Raw genomic sequence first — 25,736 nt, 5'->3', positions numbered from 1 at the left:
TACATGAAATATCTTTTTTCATCTTTTAAGTCTGTGTATCTTTCAATCTGAAATGGGTCTCCTGTAGACAGCACATGTGTAGGTCTTGCTTTCTATTTATTCTGCTACCCTATATATTTTTATTAAAGCACTTAATCTGTTTACATTTAAAGTGGTTAAGTAATCTTGGTTATAGGTCCTTGCTTTTTATCACTTCAAATATTTCGTGCTGGTCCCTTCTGGCTTACACAGTTTCTGATGAGAAATCAGCTGACAGTTTTATGGGAGCTCCCTTGCAGGTAACTAACTACTTTCCTCTTTCTTTTTTTAATATTCTTTCTTTGTCTCTTTAACCTTTGGCATTTTAATTATGATGTTTTTTTGGTGTGGGTCTTTTTAGGTTCATCTTGTCTGGTACTTCCTGGACTTGTGTGCCTGTTTCCTTCACCAGGTTGGGGAACTTTTCAGTTGTTTTTTCGTCAAATAGGTTTTCAATTCCTCGCTCTCTTTCGTCTCCTGTTACTCCCATGTTGTGAATGTTGTTACGGTGATGTTGTCCCAGAGATCCTCTAAACTATCCTCATTTTTAAAAATTTCTTTTTTCTTTTTGTTGTTCTGACTGTGTGTTTTCTCCTACCTTGTCTTGCAAATAGCTGATTTGATCCTCTGCTTCATCTGGTCTACTCTTGATTCCTTCTAATATGATCTTTATTTCAGTTATTATATTCTTCATTTCTGACTTTTTTTAATGGTTCTATGTCTCTTTTTATGTTTTCTATATCTTTGTTGAAGTTCTTGATGAGTTGATCTGTTCATCTCCTAGTTCACTGAGCATCCTGTAACCAGTGTTTTGAACTCTGTATCTGGTAGATTGCTTGTCTCCATTTGGTTTAGTTCTTTTTCCAAAGTTTTCTCTTGTTCTTTCATTTGGGATGTGTTTCTTTGTCTCCTCATTTTGGCTGCCTCTGCATGTTTGTTTCTGTGTATTAGCTAGAGCCGCTACATCTCCCAGTCTTGGCAGGGTGGCCTTGTGTAGCAGGCATCCTGCAGGGCCCAGTGGCACAGTCTCCCCAGTCACATGAGCTGGGTGCTCCAGAAGTGTCCCTTGTGTAGATTGTGTGTGCCCTCCTGTTATAATTTAGCCTTAATTGGTGCTTGCTCATGCCCACCTGCTCAATTTATCTGTGATACTTAGGCTGATGGGCTGTGAGGACTGGCCATGACCCCAGCATGGGCTGACCTTATGGAGCAGGATTCACCCCAGCAGGGTTCTGGTGCCTGCTGAGGTCATCCTTTGGGTGTGCCCTTTGCGTAGCTTTACAGTTGGTGCTCTGTTGTGGTCTGAGGCCAGCCAGCAGGTTATTGGTTTTCTGGCCTCTGGAGAAGGGTTCTGGTGCAGGCTGAAGTCAGCCACTGCCTGTGCCTGACCAAGGCCACCTGGTGGAAGTTACTGAGTACCTGCAGTTGACAGGTGTTTGTGTTGGGCCTGGAGACACATGGGAGAGGCCACTGCAACTCAAAACCAGCTGTCACCTGCGCTAGGCCTGGGGCCATTTAGCAAAAAGCGCAATGCCCACTGAGGCCAGCCACCACCTGCCTGGGGTCTGCAGACATTGTGGAGCTTTAAAGAAAGTGTGCAGTAAGGACCAAGGCTGCCCATGAGGCACAGCCATGAAAAGAACCAAAGGCAGTGTGTGAGTTGGGTGGAATGTGGCCTCAGGGAATCAGCAGGGTGGGGCAAGCAGTGTTCAGCAGATTAATGCAAATTCAGATTTAGCATCACCTGCCCTGCAGGCTGTGTCAGGGGAGCGTTCAACATGGGACAATGGCAGCACTCACCCCAAAGCCACACTATTCATTTTCTCCTTGTATAACTCTGGTGCCTTGTGAGCTACTGTCCCTTCACTGGAGCTCCGGGTGAGTGCCTGTGAGCCAATGATTTTGTGCTCAGGCCCTTTAAGAAGGTACCTGGGTTTCCAGCCAGTTTACATCTCCCATGCAGGACAGAATTGCCACTGGTCTTCACAGCCAGCTGCTGTGGGGACTACTTTTCCCAGCACCAGATTCCTGGGCTAGGAAGCCTGGTGTGGGACTGAGACCCTGTGCTCCTTGGCAGCGACCTCTGCCAATGAGATATCCTTCCCAATTCTCAACTGCCACACATGCGTGTGGGACCAGCCTATTTTACCTCTCCACCCTCCTCCTAATCTTGATGTGGTCTGTTCATTATATCTTTAGTTAGAGATCTGTTCAGCTAGTCTTCAGGTGGTTCTCCAGGTTGATTGCTCTATAGTTGTCATTTTGATATGGTCATGAGAAGAGAGGAGCAGAGCACTTCCATATTCTGCCACCTTGACTGGAACTCATTAGAAAATGTATTTATATATAAATATGAAAAAGAAATCAGAATAGAAGTAAAATAAGGAATTGACACTAGAATGAGGCTGGGGGGAATTTTACATAGGAAAGCATACCATGAGGCGGCCCTGGCCATCTCACCCGGCAGCTGTCTGTCCCACCATCGCTGCCGCCAGCATATGCTCCACTCAGTTCAAAAGGAGCCCTCATGTGGGCTTTTAGTCGAGGTCAAAAACTGGCTCCTGTCCACATGTGACCCTCAGAAGAAGGCAGAGCTCCTCAGCTGGATCTAGGGACTCACCAGCCTATTATCATTTCTAACTTCCAGAAGGGTCTGAAGAACAGCATTGTCCTGTGCACACTCATGAATAAGCTGCAGCCCAGCTCAGTCTCCAAGATCAACCGTTCCACAAAAAACTGGCACCAGCTAGAAAAACTCTCTGACTTCATCAAAGCTGTGGTCAGCAATGGCATGAAGTCCATGGGCCTGTCTCTCCTGGCTCTGGCAGACAAAGGGGCTGCAGAGCGGCCCAGGCATTGGCATCAAGTACTCGGAAAAGCAGGAGTGGAACTTTGATGACGCAACCACGAGGGCAGGCCAATGTGTCAGTTGTCTCCAGATGGGCACCAACAAGTGTGCCAGCCAGTCAGGCATATGAGACAAGGAGACATCTGTTAGGACCCCAAGAACGATATCCTGCCACCAATGGACCACTCAACCATCAGCCTCCAAATGGGTACCAATAAGTGTGCCAGCCAGGTGGGCATGACGGCTCCCAGCACCCAGCGGCACATTTTTGACATCAAGCTGGGGACCAACAAATGTGACAGTTCCTCCACACCTCTGCATATGAGCTACGTGCAGGGCACCAACCAGAGTGGCCAGGTCTTTGGCTTGGGCCGGCAGATATACGACCCCAAGTACTTCCCACAAGGCCCAGTGGCCAACGGGGCTCCAGCAACAGCAGTGACTGCCCAAGCCCAGGAAAGGCCCCGGAGTACCCCCCCACTGCCACTACCAAGAGGAGGCAGGCTACTGAGGCCCCTTTTGTGAGATGTCTCCCTATATCATCACCCCATCTGGGATTTCAGGTTTTTCTGTGTCTTCATCTTGTTTTTCTATGTGTTCAAGTGCTCCCAGCTGAGGCTCTGTGAAGGCCAGATCCTGATGCTGGTGGGGTGGGCCCTTCCAGGGCACATCCAGGTAGCAAATTTCCCAGCAGGCTTTGGGCCAAGCTGTGGGTGGGGAGAAGAAACCTGTGCAGGGAGGGAAACTGGCCCCAAAAAGCTTCCAGTTGCTACTGTCCCTCTTCCCTTTTCTCTGCTGATCTGTTTGTGGTTTCTGTACCCACAAAAGTTTCAGGCAGTGTTAATAAAACAAAAGTGATTTTTTTTGGGGGGGGGGGTGAGGATGGTGGAGGGTGCTGGGAAGGAAGTCCCCTGGGAGAGGGCCAGGCCACAGTCCCCAGATATTTTAGGCATCACAAGGGACTGGATTTCCCCAGGACCCCCCCAGGGGCCCAGTGAGGACAGTGGAGTTCTGAGTGGTTGAGACAAAGCCAGACCCCCCATTCCATACAAGTCTCTTCTCCCCTAAGAAGTACTACGCAGGGACCCCCACCAGGAGGCCTTCTCTGGAAACAACCCCACCCAGAAGCCCCAGGAACAAAAGATAATGTGAAATATGAACTGTGGACTGAAGGCAATAAAAACCTTTTCAGGGGAAAAAGAAAAGCATATCATGAAGTCTTTTGTTTTTTAAAGATTTTATTTATTTATTTTTAGACAAAGGGGAATAGAAGGAGAAAGAGAGGTAGAGAAACATCAATGTGTGGTTGCCTCTCACACACTCCCTACTGGGGGCCTGGCCTACAACCCAGGCATGTGCCCTGACTGGGAATCGAACCAGCAACCCTTTGGTTCGCAGGCTGGCACTCAATCCACTGAGCCACATCAGCCAGGGCATGAAGTCTTATATAATTGCTGAAATGTGGCCTAAATTTTGATTCTGACCTCCAGTTATGATATTCACAGGGTCCAAAAACTTAAAAGTAGAACCAGCTTTTCCTGGGCCAGGAGTCTGGGAGAAATTGATTGATTAAGGTACATTTCAAATATCAAACGTCCTTAAGGATGAGTTTCTTCCAGTGGTTTAGATTTCAGATCTTCCCTGGCTTCATGGGTCCATTTACACTGGGGTATTCTCAGTAAATGTTTCATTTATAAATTGGTGAAAATGGAAGTGACCCCAAAAGCAACTTCATCCATCAGTCAGTTATATTTGCAATGTTAGACATGAGGTCAGGCATTCCCTAGTCCCTTCTGGGAAGTAACAGTGGGCTTCATTTGAAATCAGGCAAACGAAAGACCTGGGCTCACTAAGCAGGAGCCTCCAGGGCCCAGTGAAAAGGCTTCCCTGGAATTACTTCTTCCTTTGGACCTGAAAATCTCACTAGTAATATCAGTCTGGTCTCATCCTTCAGATGCAGTTTAAAGCTCTTACTTTTGGGTAGAGTGAAAAGCAAGAAAGGAGGCCAGGAATGGAGGAGCAGTCCAGGTCTGGGGACTGGCTGAAGGTCCTAGGACATGTTGTCCTAGTTCAGAATTTTCCCTCTTGTTGCCCATACTTGGAGCCTAGTGAAGCTTAATGGTTCAATGGAAGGAAAGCGGGGAGGAGAGCAGGGTGGGAGGGAAGAAGGATGGAAAGAAGGCCAGGGGCTGGAGAGAGAAAAAGAAAAGCCTGCGGCCTGTTTGAAGTTCCCCAGAGCTTTCATGTGAACCCTATCTTGTCGGCGAGATTAAAATTGCATATTAAGTTTGTATTTATTTTTTATTCAATATATACTACAAAATCTAATTCTTAACAGTTAATCAAATTTTAAGGGTTCATTCCTAATTCTTCTCTGGATTTTGTTAACTGTCAAAGGGACATACTCTGATAACAACCTGATTCAGGCCAGGTTGTGCTAAACAGTATTTGGCTTCAACAGTTGTAAACCTGTTGTCTCCATTACATTCTTTCCTGTTTCAACCAGGGTTCATATTTTATCATCTACATTTATCTTCTCTTTTTCTTCTCTCTCCCCTACTTTTAACTCATTCTCTTCTGAAAGGTGACTTCTGTCAGTTTGGCCACGGTTGTTGAGTTTATTGTATAAAATAATATCAGCTCAACTTAAGTAAATGGAAAATATCAGCTCAACAGGCCCCATGCATCAGATGTGGTCATGAAGGCTGCATCAGTTTTAAAGGCTTTGATTATTGAAAGTTTTTACGAGGTGCTTAAAGAGAGATCATTCAATCTCAATCCATGGGCCTTAACTTGGGAGAGGAGACCTTTTTGAGATTTTCATAAAAGTCACCGACTGTATTCCTATGAAAGAAGAAACATGTCCATTCATGAAAAAAATATACAGATACTCCCTAAACCCACATATACTTCTTAAGGACCTATAAATACTTAAAGTGAGCTCCAGAAATGTTACATGTATGTATGAAAATTTAGGAAATATGAAAGACATACTCAATTACACTATTGAGACCATAGATAGGATGGTGTTATAAATGCTTTAAACACATTAGTAATTTTTAATATTTCTGCCCAGCTAACATAAGAGGCCACACCTACAAAAGTATAGACAGGCTGTCCCCAATTTTCATAGGTGGTATATTTCTGAAAATACGTTTAAAAGTCAAATTTCTGAAAGTTGAACAATTTATATGTGCTTTATGAGAAGAATTCTGTTACCAGTGATCAAAAATAAACAAACAAAAAAAAAAGATGATTTCTAATGGTTCTTGTACCCTGGGCCTAAATAATCTGGAAGGTGGAGGAGAACAGTCACTGGCAGCTGGCCCAAAGCATCCCCCTTTCCACTATGGGAGGGGCTGCTCTCCCTCCTCTCAGGTGGATGGCCTTCTCAGGTTCACCTACGCAGCAGTGACACCGCGATGTGCTAGGTGCCAGGAGCCAGGGCAGGAGAAAGGGATCTTGTTCTGCCTGTCACCTTCCACTTACATAAGTGATTTCTCCGGTGTTGCCAGCCACCTTCCCTCCAAAGATCGTGAACAAGCCAGGGAAGTAGAGAGGGCCTTCTGCCCTAGATGGTGGAAGCTGTGAGCAAGCAACCTCAACCCTCCTGTAGTACACAGGCTCAGCCAGTGCCCCCTAGAATGTAGGTGAGGTAGACACTGAAGTCCCACCCCTGGCAGGGCAACAGATGCTGATTTAGGGAGTAAAGAACCTGAGTTACCACATGCATCCCTGTTTTTTTCACCAGAGGAATGGCTCTTTCCTAGTGTGACTAACTTGGTAAGGGCACCAATCAGCTAACACATGAAAGAGCAACCTCAGCCTACTAAAGGTACCAAGGTACAAGGTGGAAAAGTGTGATGGAAGAGGCTGAGGTGCAGAGGCCTGGCTGACCTATTTCATGTGCCGACTCACTTTCCTCATGTGAGCCAGGTGGCCTGGATTGAAAGCTCATGGGCTTTTCAGTCCTGCCATTTGATCTAGGCCTTTTGACATGACCAAAATTCCTATTGGTTTTAATTTGAGAGCTTGTGTTTCCTCCCAAGTCTCACAAACCAAATTCCCATCTCCCTGCAGGGGTGTCCAACCTGTGGCCCACGGGCTGCAAGTGGCCCAAGAAGGCTATGAATGCCGCCCAACACAAAATCATAGATTTACTTAAAACTTTTTTTTGCTCATCAGTTTTCATTAGTGTTTGTGTATTTAATATGTAGCTCAAGACAACTCTTCTTCCAGCGTGGCCCAGAGACGCCAAAAGGTTGGACACCCCTGCTATAGCATCTCACGCTTTCTCTGTTCTCATTTTATATATCTGAACTGAGGAAGGGCTGGATTTCACACCTAATTAAAAGAGATTGTATTGCCTGCTGTTTCCTTTCTTGTTCATTTTCCCTTGTGCAGAGGAAGCTTTTTATTCTCATGCTAAGTCCTATCCTGGATACCTGCAGTTTAAGGGACTGAGAACAGCTGGGTTCCTACCAAACAGAGAGCGGGGCCCTTGGTCACCTGTTTCACCACAAGCAGGTTCTCCCTCCGATGCCCGCTCCTGTGCCGGCCCTGTCCGTGTTGCGCTCACTCAAGGACACCGTCAGTTAGAACACTTGCTCACTCTCGGCGGTGGCATTCCTTGCATGTTTCCAGTGAATGCCCCCACAGGCTGGCTCAGTATTTTTACTCTAGTGAAAAAGAGATAGGCTAGTATTTTAAAACACACAGAGAACTATTTTAATCACTTTTTTCAATTTGCCATCAGTTCTGTGTCCCTACCACTGTGGGGGTTGTTAGGTGGGGTGGTGTTCCCAAGTACTCATCATCTTTGTGAAGTTGTGTGGTTTTATAGAGTGAGAATTTTTTTCTTGTTTTTTTTGAATAGCCCAAATGCCTATTCAGTGCCAATCTAGGAAGAATGCAGTCAGCATTTTCACACCATTCCTTCCTCCATGGTCCCTGAATAACCACCTCATCAAGATTTGTTTTCAGTGGGGGACAAATCTTCCACCACAGAGTATTTCAGACAACCCCGTTGGAATCTATACATTAATGCCCACTGGATGAAAAGGACATCTTTCACAAAAGCCTGGACATTGCCTTGCTGTAGCAGAAACTTTTTCCCACTGTATTAGTGTTAAAAAAACACAAAAGAAAGCCTGGGAAAGGAATTGCCTCAGCATTGTGTGCTAGAAGGACAAGGCGTGCCTGAATGGAGAGCAGGGTCCCCATCGCATCTGTACCCACATCAGCAGAACCACGTCAGCCTTTCCTGGCTGCTCACTGTTGTGCGGGACCAGTGCATAGGGAGGTGTTGAAAGGGGTGTCTCCGGACACCCGGTAGGCTTGTCGGGTCGGCTTGTATACGTGCGCAGGTTTGAGTTTCTCTCTGTGGTTCTCCGTGAACATGGCGACCCTGTTACTGCAATCACCATAATTCAGACAGTTTAACAGATGTGTGTGTGTGTGTGATTACCCCGTAGGCTACCTGATTGCTTAGATAGACTCAACCACTTCTGTCAAACAAGTGGTATAAATCTTTCTCAGATTGTGTGTGATATAATGACAGTTTTTGCTGTTAACCGTTTCCACCTCTAAAACAACCTCCTTCAGTACTTTCAGTGTCTATTTTTTCCTTTTATGTCCTGAGAACTAGGATGGCCCTAGATCTCTGGGCCGTCCAGCTTTCATTCCTCTGCAGTCCAGTGTTATGCATTGAAAAGACCATCAGGGTCATGGGTTCTAATCCCAACACTGCAACTTACTGGCTGTGTAAAACTTTGGGTAAATTAGACCCTTTGAGGGCCTCAAGCTCATCTTTTATCAAATAGTAATAGTAGGACCTGTCCTAAGAGCACGTAAGATTGTTGTAAATAGTAAATGAGATGCTGCATGTGAAAGAGTTCTGGACACTGTAAAAACTGCATGGATGTTAACTATGATGGTAATGTGGTCACATTTCTGCCCAGACTAATCAGAAAGAGGACAGGTGTCCATCATGTATGACATCTCCAGAGACATGCTTGTGACTGGTGCTGTGATCAGGTGTGCATTTAAAGAGTGTTCGCGCCTGTGTGGGAGAAGAACAGTTTCCCTGTGGCAGTGGGTCAGGCCATCACAGCCTCCATCTCGCCACCTGTTGCCTTCCTACTGGGAGCTGTTTGATACTTCCCTCGGAGATTCAGTTTTATCAGAGAATCAACTAGTTGTAGTGATTATGGGCCTTGGTGATAGTAACATTGTATTGTATATAGAAAACTCTACATTTTAATGCCAGGATAAGTTGTTTTATCTCTCTCGTTGTTCCATTTATAAACCTAAAAAATATGTTCGTTATTAGCTGTCTGAGGCTATGTTGAAGACCCGAGACCTAGAAAGACAAAGACCATGCCAGTCGATGAATATGTATAGAAGTAGCTGCAGGGGATTCTGGAGAAACCTTTTCACACAGATTTACAGCAGACCCATGGACACCTAAGGGCCAGACTTCATTCAGGGGAAAAGCATGCAGAAATAGCCAAGCAGATAAGAGTACCAGACTGCCTGGGTCCAAGTGCCAACTCAGCTACCAACTGCCTCGGTGGCCTTGAGCAAATTTCTTAATTTCTCTCACCTCAGTTTCCTCATCTGAAAAATGAGGATAATAATTCTAGCTACATCACAGGGTTGTTCTGAGAATTAAATGAAATAATATAATAAAGTAGACAGACCAGTTCTATCAGTGGTTAGGATCTGACACATGGTAAGCTAAAAAAAAAAATTAGTTTTCTCTTGTTATCGTTATCATGGCACAAAGGCATGCTGGACTCAGAAAGAACTTGGGACTTGGTCCGCTGACTTCATTCCCGAATATTCCTTCCTGGGTTATTAGGGCCTTCTTCTGGGGCCATATTTTGTATTAACACAGTTATAGAGGATTCACCATGATTCTTTAATCTAGCAAAGACAATTTGTTTTACATGATTGAAAAAAAGTAAACACAATAGCCTAATGAACTATTTTAGGCAAGAAACAGACCCAATGGAAGTTGAAAAAGGAAGGAATTCTCTTACGTAAACATTTATGCAAATCATATTACTGAAAGTGAACCGACAGCCTGCAGGCATTTCCTAAGTGGATATATGTGAGGCTGACTAAGTGAACTGGGAAGAGAGAAATGAATGACTATATAAAAGGATGTGGTCACACTGACGAAGCTAGGGCAGCATGAGGAGATTGCGTGAAGCAAGGCAGGAATTCTAGCTGAGCTCAGACTTCCCTGAGCAGGTCCTCTCTCCTAAGGCCGAGGAGAAGGAACCTGAGGAGCTGTCTGCAGGCCATTACCTCTGGGGCTACTTCCAACAAGACACAGGGAGCTGGGTCCCAGGCCAACAATCGGTGGTACTTTGGCCACCTGGTTTTGAAAGCCCACTCTCTCAAGCTGATGGTTCAGCTGTGAAGACAAAAACAGGGAATCTGACTGAAGACTCGTTCGGAGACTGGGATTCTTTAGAGTCATTTGAAAGGTGAGGTAGAAAAAGAAAAAAGCCGCAAGACTGATTGTTACAGCTCCGGTGTTCTTTCTCAGTCTGCGACCTCGATGTTACTGACATTGTCCCTGGTCTTCCCAGTCTGGAGCATAGTGATGGCAGTGGCTCAGGCTGTCCACAGCCTCCAGTCGCTGACCATCGCCTTCCTCCTGGGAGCTATTTGATAATTCCCTCCAGCAAGTGCGTAGAGCACCGATTACACTCGGTGTGTTCGCACATCCCGCTCCTGGTTCACTCCTGCTATCTTGACCTAATTGTTAACAGTGCTCCTGGGCCGAGGTGCCCAGTTTGGTGAATGTGACCATCTCGTGTCCTCCAGGTTCCCAGATCAGTGCTGCTTTCATTAAGCCCCAGAAAATTCAGAAAATCACCACATTGCATACAGCCACCCTAGAAAGTTCCCTGATTATCAGGGATGACAAGAAGAACATCATCAGTAGAATGTCCTGTAGATACAGGAAGTAGCAGGCAAACACCCCTTTCGCTGCAGACTGCACTCCATAACCTCTCCCTTGACCAGAAAACAAGGTGCCACTGTTTGGTGAGCATCTTAGTCTGGGTTCGGTTTTCCAAGAATTTTTGTATGCACAGTGTGGATTTGGGGAATACGCCCCATAAATTAATAGGAAGGGGATTTATTTTTTACTATGAATATTGTTGCAGTCCATGTATAAAATAAGGAACTTTGATAAGCTAGGGGAAGTATAAGCTTTCCCAAAAGACTTGGGCTTAGGCCTGTCCAACGCAGAGTTAGAACAAGAGGAGAACAAGCCTCCATTTGCCTTTCAGTTCTCATTTGCCAGAGTTGTAGGAGTGGCAGGCAAATGGTCCATCTGTTTATTAGGCTATTCCAACTGACAACCCTGGCTGAGTCTCTAGGGGACTGACGAGGATTCAATGCCCCAATAGCTGGGATACTGTTGGGACACAATTCAAGGTCCTGTCTCCATAAGATATCATACTGCAGCTTGACCTCTGTGCAAACCTGCCCGTCTCCCACCGAGCTCTCCTGTCCCTTCAAGGGTGGGGTGGTGCTTCTAGGAGCCATGAGGGTTGTTCACCTGAGGCCCAGGTGTTAGGGGTGCAGCCAGCTAGCTCTGACCCACACTCTGTTTGTGTCTGCCTTGGCATGCAGGTGACATCAGTTGCAAGGGGATGACCGAGCGCATTCACAGCATCAACCTTCACAACTTCAGCAATTCCGTGCTCGAGACCCTCAACGAGCAGCGCAACCGTGGCCACTTCTGTGACGTGACGGTGCGCATCCACGGGAGCATGCTGCGCGCACACCGCTGCGTGCTGGCTGCCGGCAGCCCCTTCTTCCAGGACAAGCTGCTGCTGGGCTACAGCGACATCGAGATCCCATCCGTGGTGTCAGTGCAGTCGGTGCAAAAGCTCATTGACTTCATGTACAGCGGCGTGCTGCGCGTCTCGCAGTCGGAAGCGCTACAGATACTCACGGCCGCCAGCATCCTGCAGATCAAAACAGTCATCGATGAGTGCACGCGCATAGTGTCCCAGAATGTGGGCGATGTGTTCCCGGGGATCCAGGACTCGGGCCAGGACACGCCGCGGGGCACTCCCGAGTCAGGCACCTCGGGCCAGAGCAGCGACACCGAGTCAGGGTACCTGCAGAGCCATCCGCAGCACAGCGTGGACAGGATCTACTCCGCGCTGTACGCATGCTCCATGCAGAATGGCAGTGGCGAGCGCTCCTTCTACAGCGGTGCGGTGGTTAGCCACCACGAGACTGCGCTCGGCCTTCCCCGAGACCACCACATGGAAGACCCCAGCTGGATCACTCGCATCCACGAGCGCTCACAGCAGATGGAGCGCTACCTCTCCACCACCCCCGAGACCACGCACTGCCGCAAGCAGCCCAGGCCTGTGCGCATCCAGACCCTGGTGGGTAATATCCACATCAAGCAGGAGATGGAGGACGATTACGACTACTATGGGCAGCAAAGGGTGCAGATCTTGGAGCGCAATGAATCCGAAGAGTGCACGGAAGACACCGACCAGGCCGAGGGCACCGAGAGTGAGCCCAAGGGCGAAAGTTTCGACTCGGGTGTCAGCTCCTCCATAGGCACCGAGCCTGACTCCGTGGAGCAGCAGTTCGGGCCTGGGGCAGCTCGGGACGGCCAGGCTGAACCCGCCCAGCCTGAGCAGGCTGCAGAAGCCCCTGCGGAGGGCGGCCCGCAGCCCCACCAGCCAGAGACAGGTGCCTCCTCTCCAGAAAGAAGCAACGAGGTGGAGATGGACAATACAGTCATCACTGTCAGCAACAGCTCTGACAAAAGCATCCTGCAGCAGCCTTCAGTCAACACGTCCATCGGGCAGCCATTGCCAAGTACCCAGCTCTACTTACGCCAGACAGAAACCCTCACCAGCAACTTGAGGATGCCTCTGACCTTGACCAGCAACACACAGGTCATTGGCACAGCCGGCAACACCTACCTGCCGGCCCTCTTCACTACCCAGCCCGCGGGCAGCGGCCCCAAGCCTTTCCTCTTCAGCCTGCCACAACCCCTGGCAGGTCAGCAGACCCAGTTTGTGACAGTGTCCCAGCCCGGCCTGTCGACCTTTACTGCACAGCTGCCAGCGCCACAGCCCCTGGCCCCATCTGCAGGCCACAGCACAGCCAGTGGGCAGGGCGAAAAAAAGCCTTATGAGTGCACTCTCTGCAACAAGACTTTCACCGCCAAACAGAACTACGTCAAGCACATGTTTGTACACACAGGTGAGTGCAGGCCCCCGGGGGTGGGGGGGGCGGCTGGCAGCCGGGGGGATGTGCGGAGGGACTTGGGAAGGGACAGGCAGGGCAGCAGGTAGAAGGGAAGTTTGGGAGTCATTTTTTAGATACTAAGGAAACCCCACTGCAAGCCATCTTTTAGAAGCCCCAGCTGTGCCCCCACCCTAGGAGTAGAGCACCTGGACCAAAGACAAAAATCACAGAAACCCTTTATGGAGAAGGGCCAAGTGGGGAAAACCCTGATAAAGAATTTGCAGGCACAACATCCCTTAAATACGCTGAAGTCTGTAACACATTCTTTGATCCAAGGTGTGCAAAACTGGAAAAGTCCTTGCAGACCATACTCTCCAGTCACCTCAATGTGCACACTAAAGTCACTAGGCAGAGCAAGGACAAGCATTTTAGTCTGTAGTGAGCTCTGTGTGAACCAGCAGCTTGAAGAGGCCACAGCAAGGCTGGTGCAAGCTTAAGCTGCATGTGTGGTCCCTGAAATGAGGAGGAGTGATAGACTCACTATTTTCCACTCTCCATTTTCAGTATCTAGAAACTACAGTCGGTTCTGGGTACAACCTTTTAAAGGACCGCAGACTAATCCGGACACAGTGAGGGGAGTGTGAGTAGGGCGAGGAAGGGATGCAAAGCCAGGGCACTTGAATCATGGTGGAAGGTCCTGGGGTGTTCAGATTGCAGGGAAGAAGACTCAGGGCGTCACACGAGCCATCCTCGGGTATTCTAGCTGCAGGGACAGCATGATGTCCTTGTCACGCTGGAGCTCTGGAGCCAGATTGCTTGGGTTTGGACTTAGATTTAGCGACTACTGATCTTTATCATCCTGGGAAAAATTACTGAACCTTTCTATACTTCCGTTTCCTTGTCAACATAAGGGGGATAATAGTGATAGATCTTTCCTACAGTGCTGTTTCAAGGATTAAATAAATTCATAGACATGAGGTTCTTTAAACAATTCCTAGAGAGCACATAAGCACTCTATAATTGATAGCTATTATTAGCACTTTTAACATTATTTAAATGGTTAAGAGGAAAGAAGGGAGTAAGCTTGTTTTGTTTGGGTCCAAAAGGTAGAACTGGACCAGTGACTGGACACAATAAGGAGATTCTTTCAACCAAATGAAATGATTGTGGACAATCAGAGCCACTCTCAGATGGGACAGACAGCCTCCAAAGGGAACGAGTTCCTAGAATTAGAGGTGTTCAAGGAGACAATGGTCATTTCCTAAGGATGTTGTAGGAGGGATTCAATCTGCAGGTGAGCAGTTGGGCCAGACAGTGCTTCATCCCTGGATTCTGTGGTTCTAAGATCTGACCTCCCAGCCAGTGCTCTTTCCTCGCTCCGTAATGGGACAGACATAGAAGCTAGAACTACATGGATGCTCTGCCATGTGAGGGGCCACACATGCGATACGATTTCACAAAGACTCTCTTGTACCTGAAAATTCCTATTCCAACAATGGTCACCATATTTGAAATTTCTGTTTTGAGAGTCACTCCTCTGGTAAACCTCTGGTTCCGTCATATCCTTGCTGAAGGACAAATAAGTTGCAAGGAGAAAGTTACATATTGAATCACAATACACAGAAGCAAATTAGCTCCCCAAAGCAACCTTGTTTCTCAGATCAGCTAGCAGAAATAGCCAGGCATAGGACACAAAGCACATAATTGTGAACTGGGGGGTAGAAGGGAAGGAGAGCAGCAGACACTGAGAGGAGGTGCACAACATGGGCATGAACAACCACACTAGGATGTTACTGAAGGCAAACTTTTCCTTCTTTGCAGTTCAGCTTAAGGCAGGACATCATGTAACTCCATGTACTTATGTTTATGCAAATGAGTTGTTTTGAAAGAGGACAGTTTTCATACCTCCAAAATCATGCAGAGGCACTGCAGAATTTAGGAAGAAAATCAGATCGTGGTGAACCACTGTTTACTTGGGGTTAATGTGAATGTACCCAGTAACCCGCAGTCAATCGAGGAAATTTTCCATGTGGTGTGGGTATCATAGTTATTTGGTATTAATCAAATAGTAATACTTTTATTTATGATTTACAGAGTGCTTTAGGTAGTTTATGTTCTTTCCTCCTCTAAATAGCTGTCTAGAAACCATCAAATTAAGGATAAGGGGAAAAAGAAACCATTTGTGGAAGTGTCCTCTTAGGCAAAGTTGACTTTGTTGGTCTTGAATAAACATTTCTATGCTCTTCTGTGTATCTCTTCCAGTAGACCTAGCAGAATAAAATCCACACATTCTTGTAGATCACATATTGCAATGACACTTTAAATTTGCAACATAATATTTTCAGCATACCACTAAAATTTGTCTTTTTAGTGCATGAATACATTTGTCCAGTGGATTCACCAGAGGATTCTGTGGTTAACCTAAATAACTAGATCTGCCCATAAGAAAACCAACAATGGGTTTGTATATTTATGCATCATAGATACAAAAGCTACAAGTAGAATCATTTTATAAATTTAAGTAATGCTTAAAGTGTAGCCTTCAAATATGTAGTAAATTATGAGGGTCTCAGTAAATTACCAAGGTGTCTGTGTTAGTGTGTATAATATGGACACATCTGAGAACAATTAATAATGTACATATATCAGTCTTAGCACCCCATTCAAAAGAACAACTCTTCTCTTTCACCGCAGAATTATTTGGCAATGTCAGGTTAGAAGGGCCATCTGTCTATCAAGACTTTATCTGACTGAAGGAGTCCATAACCTTACAAAGTTTAAGAATAACTAGCCTAGATTTTCAAAGCAAGACAGCTTGATCACCAGGAAGTAATGCAGGACCTGGATTCACTGTGGCCCACATTTCTAAAGAAAGTTTTCTCCTACTTCTTGGGAAAACATCAAAAAAGTGGAGCCTCTCAATCTTACAGGATCCCAGTAGAAATGACAAAAATTTAGAGCAGAAGTCCAAATGTTGGTCTAAAAAGACTCTAGAAAGTACTGGGTCTACTTGGAAGAGTAAGGATGGATTCAGAATTCTTAACTGTAGTCTAAGCAAAATAGAAACCTCCCAATAAGGAGTATTAACAGAGCTCAAAGGATGGAGATCTGGGTCCTTGGTATCACAGCTACTCTCTATAGGAACTAGCTTTGCATTTCAGTAGCTCCAGGTTTTAATGTAAAGGACACTTGCATTCAACAACTGCAGAAAAATCAATTTTGAAATTGAATTCCAAGTAAAATTTTGTGGAGGGGTACTTTAATGGTTGACATAGTCTTTGAAAAGGAAGTGTTTGAGACAAATCAGTAGTCTATCGTATTGACTTGAGAGCAAAGCTCTACCTTAGAGAACCAAGGAAGCCCTGGTTGGAAAGCATATTCCAGAACACTTACAATACTAAAACTGAGACTGGGGACATAAGTGAGACGTGATTGTATTAGAATTAGATTATTTGGGTAGAGTTTGGTTCCTCTAATTGTGGCCTTATACAAGTCACTTAACTTTATAACCCTCCGTTTCTTTGAGTTTAAAATGGAAATAATAATTTGCCTGCCTTTCTAGTAGCTGTAAAGGTATGATGCATGTGAGAGCTTTTCATAAAAGGTGAAGTACTACTTACAGTTTAAAAAAATTATCATCGTTACTACGTTAGCCCCCTCCTCCCAGGAGACATTGAGTTTCTTTGCTCTGTATCCAATCTCTGAATAATAAGCTCTCATCGTGTTTCCTTCCTCTGTGGAATTCAAATGCCGAAGTAATGTGATACTCCTTGGGTTTCCCTTGCACTTCTGTCATAAAATGAACATATTTTTTTGATATGTTATGGATTTTTTTTTTAAGAGAAAAAGAAAATCTCTCACCGGATTGCTTTCTTCTACCAACTAACCACAGTAGGACTCCACCTCTTCTAGGAGTTTCTCGAGTTCACTTTACTGCAGCTTTATAAAATTTCTGAGGAAGTAAACCAAGAATTAGGAAATATTTGAAAACATGAGAATCAGAGAAAAAATAAGATAACACAAATAATCCTGTCATGGAACAAAGGAGGATTTCTCTATGCTTTCTCCCAAGAGAAAAAAACAAAAGTCAGTGTGAATCTAATGAACAAGCTGAACTAACAAGCAAATACAGACAGACTCATAGATGGAGAGCAGGCTGATGGCTGGAGGGGCATTGGTGATGGGGTGGAGGGATGGAGCAAAAAGGAAAAGGACTCATGGACATGGACAACAGTGTGGTGATTGCTGGGAGGAGGGTGTATAAGGGGGATAAATAGTCATGGGAAAATACAATAAAAAACTTTGAAAGAGTCCAAGGAGTGGGAATGAAAGGGAAAGACAGGATGAGAGGGTGTAGGCCTTGGTGTCAGCGTGGACGTGGAAGGCACATACTAGAGAAAATTCAAAGGTAACTTTGGAGCACTGGTTCTGGAAGTGTGATTCCCATGCCTGCAGCATGCAGATTCTCTGGCCCAACCCAGAGCTGAATCAGAACCTCTGGGGATGGAACCCACAATCTGCGCTTTAACAAGCCCTGATTCACAAGTTGGGAATCGCTCCCCTAGATGGCCTACGTGATTAAGAGGAGGATGGCCTCAGGTTGCTTTTGTTTCATAACATTGTTCTCTAAAATTCCACTCATAAGAATCTATGTGTTTGGAAAAAGTAAGTCAGAGTTATGAATAACAGCTTGATTTTATTATGGAAGCAAATATCTTTCATATGAGAGGTGAACGAAGTCTCTCCAACTGCACAGGTACCATGGCCCAAGTTCCCCTTCAGGCACTTAGCAGGACGGGCTGTCGTGTCATTCTGTGTGTGTCTTTATACCTTCCTGTTAGGGTGTAAACTCTGTGAGAGCAGAAATAAGCTTTATATATAATTATATGTCTATAAAAGACACATACAGATATATATCTTATACCTCAAATATACCCAGCATAATACCTTATAGACAATAAATATTGATTAATAAATGAATCAAATTCTCTTGTGATGATGTCTAATCACTTCCAAAAGGAAAAGTGGTTTATTTCCACAGAGTGGTTTACTTATTGTATCATGTAGCTCCATAGACATAATGCAAAAATACTTTGCACATTTATATAGTAAGTGCCTTCTCCAAATATGTGAACATGTTCCAAATACCATGTTCTATTTGTCCTTACTTTGCTCTATATAATAAAATTGCACACATAATAGGACCAACCAAGATGCTCTTCAGCATCTTTATTCACCACCAGGTATAGGGTTATTAAAGTTAGCAAACAGAAATACAGAATATCCATTAAATTTGAATTTTGGATGAACAGTAAGTATTTTTTAGTCTCAGTATGTCTCATACAATATTTGTTACATTCAGTAAAAAATCATTCTTTATCAGAAATTCAGATTTTACTGGGTATCATGTATGTTATCTGGCAATGCTATCTAAGTGAAACTTTCTTTTTTTACATTTTTATTTTAGTTTGTGTGTATAGCATTTTTATTGTTTGTTCTATTACAGTTGTCCCAATTTTTTCCCTTTCACCCCCCTCCACCCAGCCGACCCCTCTCTCCCACAGTCAGTCCCCTCCCCATTGTCCACATCCATGAGTCATTCGTATATGCTCCCTGACTGATCCCTTCCCCTTCCTTCCACCATTACCCCCGTCCCTCCTCCCCTCCTGCAGCTATCAGTCTGTTCCATGTTTCTGTGCACCTGGTTCTATTTTTCCCATTAGTTTGTTTTGTTCATTATATTCCAGTTATAAGTGAGGTCATAAGGTATCTGTTTTTTGCCAACTGGCTTATTTCACTTAGCATAATACTTTCCTTTTCCATCCATGCTGTCACGAAGGGTAGGAGTTCCTTCTTTCTTTCAGTTGCGTAGTATTCCATTGTGTAAATGTACCACAGTTTTTAATCCACTCATCTACAGATGGGCACTTGACTATTGTAAAGAGCACTGCTGTGAACATAAGGCCGCATAAGTTCTGAATTGGTGTTTCAGGGTTCTTAGGGTATATTCCCAGCAGTGGAATCACTGGGTCATAAGACAGTTCCATTTTTAATTTTTTGAGGAAATTCCATACCATTTTCCACAATGGCTGTACCAGTCTGCATTCCCACTAACAGTGCACTAGGGTTCCCTTTTCTCTGCAACCTCGCCAGCACTTGTTTGTTGATTTATTAATGGTGGTCATTTTGGCAGGTGTGAGGTGATGTCTCATTGTGGTTTTAATTTGCCTCTCTCTGATGGCGAGTGATGTTGAGCATCTTTTCAGATGTCTATGGGCCATCTGTATGTTCTCATTGGAGAAGTGTCTGCTCAGGTCCTTTGCCCATTTTTAAATTGAGTTATTTGTATTTCTGGTGTTGAGTCATATGAGCTTGTTATATATTTTGGAGATTAAACCCTTGTCTGATGTATCATTGGCAAATATATTTTCCCATAGAGTCAGTTCCCTTTTCATTTTGCTGATGGTTTCTTTTGCTGTGCAGAAACTTTTTGATTTGTTGTAGTCCTCTTTGTTTATTTTCTCCTTTACTTCTCTTGCTCTAGGAGGTATAGCAGCAAAAATATTGCTACATGGGTTGTCTCAAATTTTACTGCCTGTGTTTTCCACTAGGGCTTTTATAGGATCATGACTTATAGTTAAGTCCTTTATCCATTTTGAGTTTAGTGTGGTGTATGGTGTAAGTTGGTGGTCTAGTTTCATTTTTTTTGCATGTACCAGTCCAGTTCTCCCAACACCATTTATTGAAGAGACTGTTTTGACTCCATTGTATGCTCATATCCCTTTTGTTAAATATTAGTTGAAATAGATACATGGGTTTATTTCTGGGCTTTCTGTTCTGTTCCATTGATCTATGTGTCTGTTCTTATGCCAGTACCAGGCTGTTTTGATTGCAGTGGACTTGTAGTGTAGTTTGATATCAGGTATTGTGATCCCTCCAATTCTGTTCTTCTTTCTCTGGAACTTTCTTTTGAAACCCAATCTCAGGACTTTCTGCCTTAAAACCTATATATGAACATAGGTTAGCATATGTAGTTGCTTAAAAAAAATTTGTTGAGTAAGTGAGTGAGTATTCAGAAATGTGATCATGCTTTCCAGGAGAATTTAATTCAAGGAACTTATACATAAATGCATTATTTTCTCAGCAAGACTTGAATTTCTTTTCTTTCCTTTTTTTTATTTGCCAGAGAATATATTGTATCTGTGTTTCCACTTGTGTCTTCTTCACCAGCAAATGGTATGTGTTTGGGCTTTTTACTGAATTATATTATCAACAGCCCATTCAGTGGTTTTTAGTATCCTCTACGTGTATGATAATTTTGTTTACTTTGAGAAACTCAGCAATTTCAGCCATGAATTTGATATAAATACATATAGCAATGATAGTAACATAATAATATCAATAGAGTAATAATTGTGAGGTCAAGATAATAATATGAAAATTCTCAAATAGAGATTGGGTTATTAATTAAATCAAGCTGTGGAATAATGAATGAATATAAGGTGTGAAGCAAGAAAGGCTTAGTTTTACCACTTTCCAACTTTACCACTTTCTGAATGACTTTAGGTAAATTCTATTATCAATCTGAGCCTCATATTTTTGCCATGTAAGGAATAGAGCTTAATAGTAGTTCCTTTCATGGTTGCGATGAAAACCAAATAACATAATTTTATGTAAAAGCACTTAACTGCAAATTCTGTAAAATTGTCAAACCACTTGGGAACATCTATGTTACACATTATAGTGGCATCGTATATTTTGCAGCGAAGCCCAGAGAGAGTTCATTGTTGACAGGAGACAGAGGGGATGACCTCTGTGGGCTGGGGTCGTACTCTCAGCAGTTACTGACCTGCTGAGTGCCCTTCAGAATGTTACTATGCCTTTCTAATGGAGATACCATTTTCTGGGGATGTTAATATCTACCCCAGTCCTAACTCTGTAAGAAAAGTCAAGTAATATGGGTGAAATTCCCTGAGATCTTCAAATTTATCTTTAACACTAAAATATTTTAGTTGTCTTTGAAGCCACAGATGTTATGTGAATGCAGTGTGTCCCCAGTGGGCAACCTCCCTCCCCACCCCACTCCCCACCCTCCACAGCGGGCCTCATAGTCCAAGCCAGTGTTGGGATGGCGCCCCAGAACTGGAGAGAAAGGCTGGCAGGCAGTTACACCAACTGTGGCTCAGGTGTGTGGGCTCTCCTCCATGGACTTCTCTGGTGGAGAGAAAACTCTGTACTCAGTGAGGCCGATTCCATCTGACCACCCTCCTGTTGCTGTCACTGAACCTTTCCACTCTCTGTTCCAAACTGGATTTTCCCCATTTAGAGGGCCTGCACTTTCAGGGCCCCCTCCTGCTTTCCTGGCCCATAACCACCTTCCCCAGACCATACTCCCCTCGTGCTTCCCTGATGCCTGCTCTCTTACCAAGTACCAGGCCCGGTTTTCTGACCACTCACTGTACACCTAAGAAGGGTATTGTGCTAAAGCAGGTGATGGAGCAGCCTAGAGAAGGGGAGAGACAGGTGGGAACAGTGCTCAGAAAAACATCCTGGTAACAGCATTCGGTGTCCTTTCTGCAGCCCAGGAAAAGCCTGGTGAGAATGAGAAAGAATCAGGGAAATAAATGGATTCTTGCAGAGCTCCCAATATGCAGTCACTATTGAGAATTGGGTGGCTTGGCCCATTAGGATATCTTTTATCTGAACTTTGGGCAGACTCTCTGCATCTATTAATCAATCAATCAGTCTCTCTCTCTCCCTCTCCCGCCCCCCACACACACACTTGTTAGTCATGGTAGAGTGTCAGTACTGGTCCACGAGCTGAAAAGTGGCTGTTTAGAGAGGATGCATCAAAAAAAGTGGAGTAAAGCATATGTGTTCACTACCCTCCCACCCTTGGAATAGTAAAGGACACTGCCTCCCCTCAATTTCTCTATTTGCCATTGAGTTTCTCTGTCTCCAGAGCTCAGCTGTTGCTTGCTAGGAAGTCCTCTGTCTGCGCTATCTGCTGACATTGTATTCATGGCACCGTTTCTTCCCATTAGCAGATGTCCCTGAGAGTAGACTGTATACCCTTAACTCTGAATTATTACATAGCTGCAATATTGATCATCTGAAACCATTGTTTTTTAAATCCTGAGCTGGCTTCCCTACACCATGTAAGTAATTTCTCCGTTGATTTCACTTATTGTCAGTTCGTTTGCGCTAAAGGGAAGAGTGGAATTTTTCTTAAAATGATCACATACTCTGTGCTAAGTGCCTTATCTTTTAATTTTCAAAATACCTTCACAAGACAGGTACTTACTATATTATTCTCAAGTTACAGATAAGGAAACTGAGGCTTAGAGAGATTAAGTAACATGCCCAATTCACTGGGCCAAGGAAATTGAATTCATATGTGACTCTTGCCTCTGATTAGCCCCCAAATGGATCATTTTAAAGCTAAGGAACTTATATGAGCTTCCCTCTCACATTATAATTCCAGTGTCTGTTTTGTACTCTGTGTTTTTTGCTTTGAATCTAACGATCAGACTTGCCATTTCTGGCCATAGGTTCAGACCTGGAAAACCATCCACAGCCACTCATGTAAACTTCCTTTCTCTGCCCTGAGAGCAACAGCCAGCAGACCACATCCGTTTCACATATAATGTTGAAAGCCTTTTTGGAATTGCTATAAGTAATATGCAGGAAAATAACAGGAAAGAAAAATACTTAACATTTCTACTAAGTGACATTGTTTCAAATCCAAACATATAGAAAGGAAAGCTGAGGACACCTGCCTACTCTGAAAGCACACCCCATTTAGTAAGACAGTCCCTGAAATGCCTACGTTCCACCAGGACAGCGCCTTAATAATTATTGAGAGCACATTCCTTTACAGAGCTGCCAAGTACTTCTTTCACAAACACTTTCCCTCATTAGCTATCATACCATTTTTCCATGGCAGCGAAGGCCACAGGATACCTTGCCCTATTTAAAATGTGGAACTGCTGATGTGCTGAGTGATTTAAGCAGGTTGCCCTCAGGTCCCACGGACAAGGCCTGGGCTGGAGTCCTCAGGGGCTGTGGGCACAGTGGGCAGAAGGCAAGGCAACCAATTGTGCAAGGACCACGGCAAGTGCTCGGTGCTGCTCCTCACTTTCAGAAGGAAACAAACCCAGACAGATGAAATCACTTGGGAAGGCCAGGGTCATGCATAAGTAACGGCCAAACCACACTCTGTGCATATAAACAACACACAGATCTGTGCTACGAAGGGAAAGATGACAACTGTGAAGAATCGATTTAAAGTCAGAGTAGAAGGGTGTGAAAGTGAAAAGCTTCCTCAGTGACCTTGCCCAAAGGAAAAACACACTAGAAGAAGGAAAAAGTTTCAAACAGCGAGAGCTCCTTAACATAGAAATTTCAGCTTCCTAGCAACCAAAATGCCATCTGGTACTTAAGAAGTCGTGTTTCCCAATGAAGGTGACAGGTGGACATGTTTTAAAAGATAGTGGGCCGGCCTACCATAGCCTCTAGAAAATGTGCCGAAAGTACCAGGAGGGCAAAGGCCAGCTTGAGCTCCAAACATGTTTATAGTTGACAGAAATGTTTCAACTAAAAATACCACGCATGACTATCTCTCCTAGGGAGTCTCTCAGTTCAAAAAATGTATCTGTGTAAACACCACACATAGGCTGAACTCTTTGCTTAGGAAGGAGGCTTCCTGAAATTCTCTCCTTTTAGTCTAAAAGTGAAACAAATGGTTCTCTTCTAACCCTGTGATCCTGTGGAGGATAGGGTCCCTTCAGCGGGATTGAGGGGAAGGAGATCAGACCAGAGTTGAGAGGGGCAGGCGGCAGGCCAGGACGATTGTGAATAAGTAAAGGAGAAGACTGAAAAGGTCCATGAAATTAAGAAATTGGTGGAGTAATTCCCTAACCATACAGCCATTTCTTCAAGTCATGTGCTTCAAAACATATCCTTTTATGCTTACAAACACAATGAGAAAGCTTTCTAATGGGACGAAGTTTCATAACACAGATCATGAGCACAAAGCACCAACACTGCGCCCCGCAGACAGCGACTGTTCTCGTGGCCGCTGTTACCTGGACACATCCAACCTCTTCTGTTTCACAATGGAAAAAACCAGAAACACAAATAGAGGCACATGTTTTAATGGGAAATTAGCTTAAATTTAGGAAATAGATGTCCTCCTACCTTGGTGCGTAGTCCAGATATTGAAATATTACCCTACAGAGCTCCAAAGGCTTGGGGGCTGGGGGCCTTTCAGCTGGGTTGTGAACGAGAGTATGGGAAGGCCTTTCTCCTGTCAGGTCGGCAATCAGAAATGAGGGAAGAGATGGAAACACCTTAAAGTGGTTCATCTCATCTGTCAAGAGCAGGGCGGAGAACAAACAGCACCAACAAAACACAAGTCTGTTATTGAGCGCGGGCTGGGAACCAAAGTGTCCCAGGTTCGATTCCCAGCCAGGGTACATTCCTGGGTTGCAGGCCATAACCCCCAGCAACCGCATATTGATGTTTCTCTCTCTCTCTCTCTCTAGCTCCCTCCCTTCCCTCCCTAAAAATAAATAAATAAAATCTTTAAAAAAAAAAACACACACACACAAGTCTGTTTATCCAAAGAGATGTCACAGTCCTGTGGACTACATTACTTAGAGCAGACCCCCTCATGTGGTCCTTCGGTGACAACATTCATACTTGCCTTACTATTTTTAACAAACCTGATGGTTAGGTTTCTTAAGTCAGCAGCAAACCAAATCAGTAAACTGAGGAGAAAGAAGAGTTTCGGCCAACAGACTGAGAGCAAAGGAGAAAACTATTTTTAAAATTGACCCAAGAGTTCAAAAAAAAGCGTATGGAAACAGTTAATGGGCAGAGGGGAGTGGGTGAGTAGTGTTGTAATAAGAATACCATGCAATTATTCCCACATCACTCTGGGTGGTCTGCAAAGTGATTTCATATGTTTTCTTGTGTCAACGCCAACACAGTGAGGTGAGTAGGACTGTATACATACCTCAGAGGCATTTGGAGCTTCGTCAGAGTCGGGTGCCACATGTTGGGGCCTGGATCTGAATAGGACCACCTGAGATCACCACGGTGTCCACCACTTACTCGACCTCAAGCCAACAGGGCAGATCTGCAGTTCAGTCCAGTCAAGGCAGAATAGCCAGTTAATTCTTAAGTTACATTTTGAGAAGATTTCTATCTAAACTAGGTAAATTGAAAGTGTAGGTCTTCAGAATGACCTCTTCCAATGTTGGCCAATAATTACCTAAAATCTAGGTATGAATGTGCCCAACAGGTAGAACACTGGAGGTGGAGAGGGTCCCCAAGGAGCCAAGCTGTGTAAGCACTGTTCTTAGTTCCCGAAGATTATAGAGAACCCCTTGTCTCCAAAGATCTCTCCTCTCTCTTATTTCTTATGTTTTTTTGATACAGTTAATGGGAAACACAGTTAAATCCCCTAATGATGACACTGAAATTGACCCCCTTAAAGTAGCCCTCCCTTTTCTCTACAGGATGACCTTTGAAGACTTTTAGTGGGGAATGTCTTGTAGCTTTCCAAGGAAGGCATTTCCTGACACCAGCAAACAGAAAGCTCTAGGCTGCCTTGCAGCAC

General features: G+C 44.5%; 1 protein-coding gene and 1 pseudogene across 7 annotated transcripts in view; both read left to right on the top strand.

Moving 5' to 3' along the window:
• Nucleotides 1–25,736, top strand: part of ZBTB20 (zinc finger and BTB domain containing 20) — a 798,652-nt gene that overhangs the window by 749,226 nt on the left and 23,690 nt on the right. For all 7 annotated transcript variants that reach the window (XM_045852096.1, XM_045852097.1, XM_045852098.1 and 4 more), the window contains one exon: nucleotides 11,522–13,126. In XM_045852096.1, coding sequence (XP_045708052.1) covers nucleotides 11,522–13,126 — 1,605 coding nt within the window. The remainder of the gene's footprint in view (nucleotides 1–11,521; nucleotides 13,127–25,736) is intronic.
• On the top strand, nucleotides 2,418–3,377 carry LOC123826915 (annotated as a pseudogene).

The sequence above is a fragment of the Phyllostomus hastatus genome, unplaced genomic scaffold (assembly GCF_019186645.2).
Source record: "Phyllostomus hastatus isolate PE091 unplaced genomic scaffold, TTU_PhHast_1.1 phas_contig_86, whole genome shotgun sequence".
NCBI lineage: Eukaryota > Metazoa > Chordata > Mammalia > Chiroptera > Phyllostomidae > Phyllostomus > Phyllostomus hastatus.
This window is presented reverse-complemented; position numbering and strand designations above follow the sequence as displayed.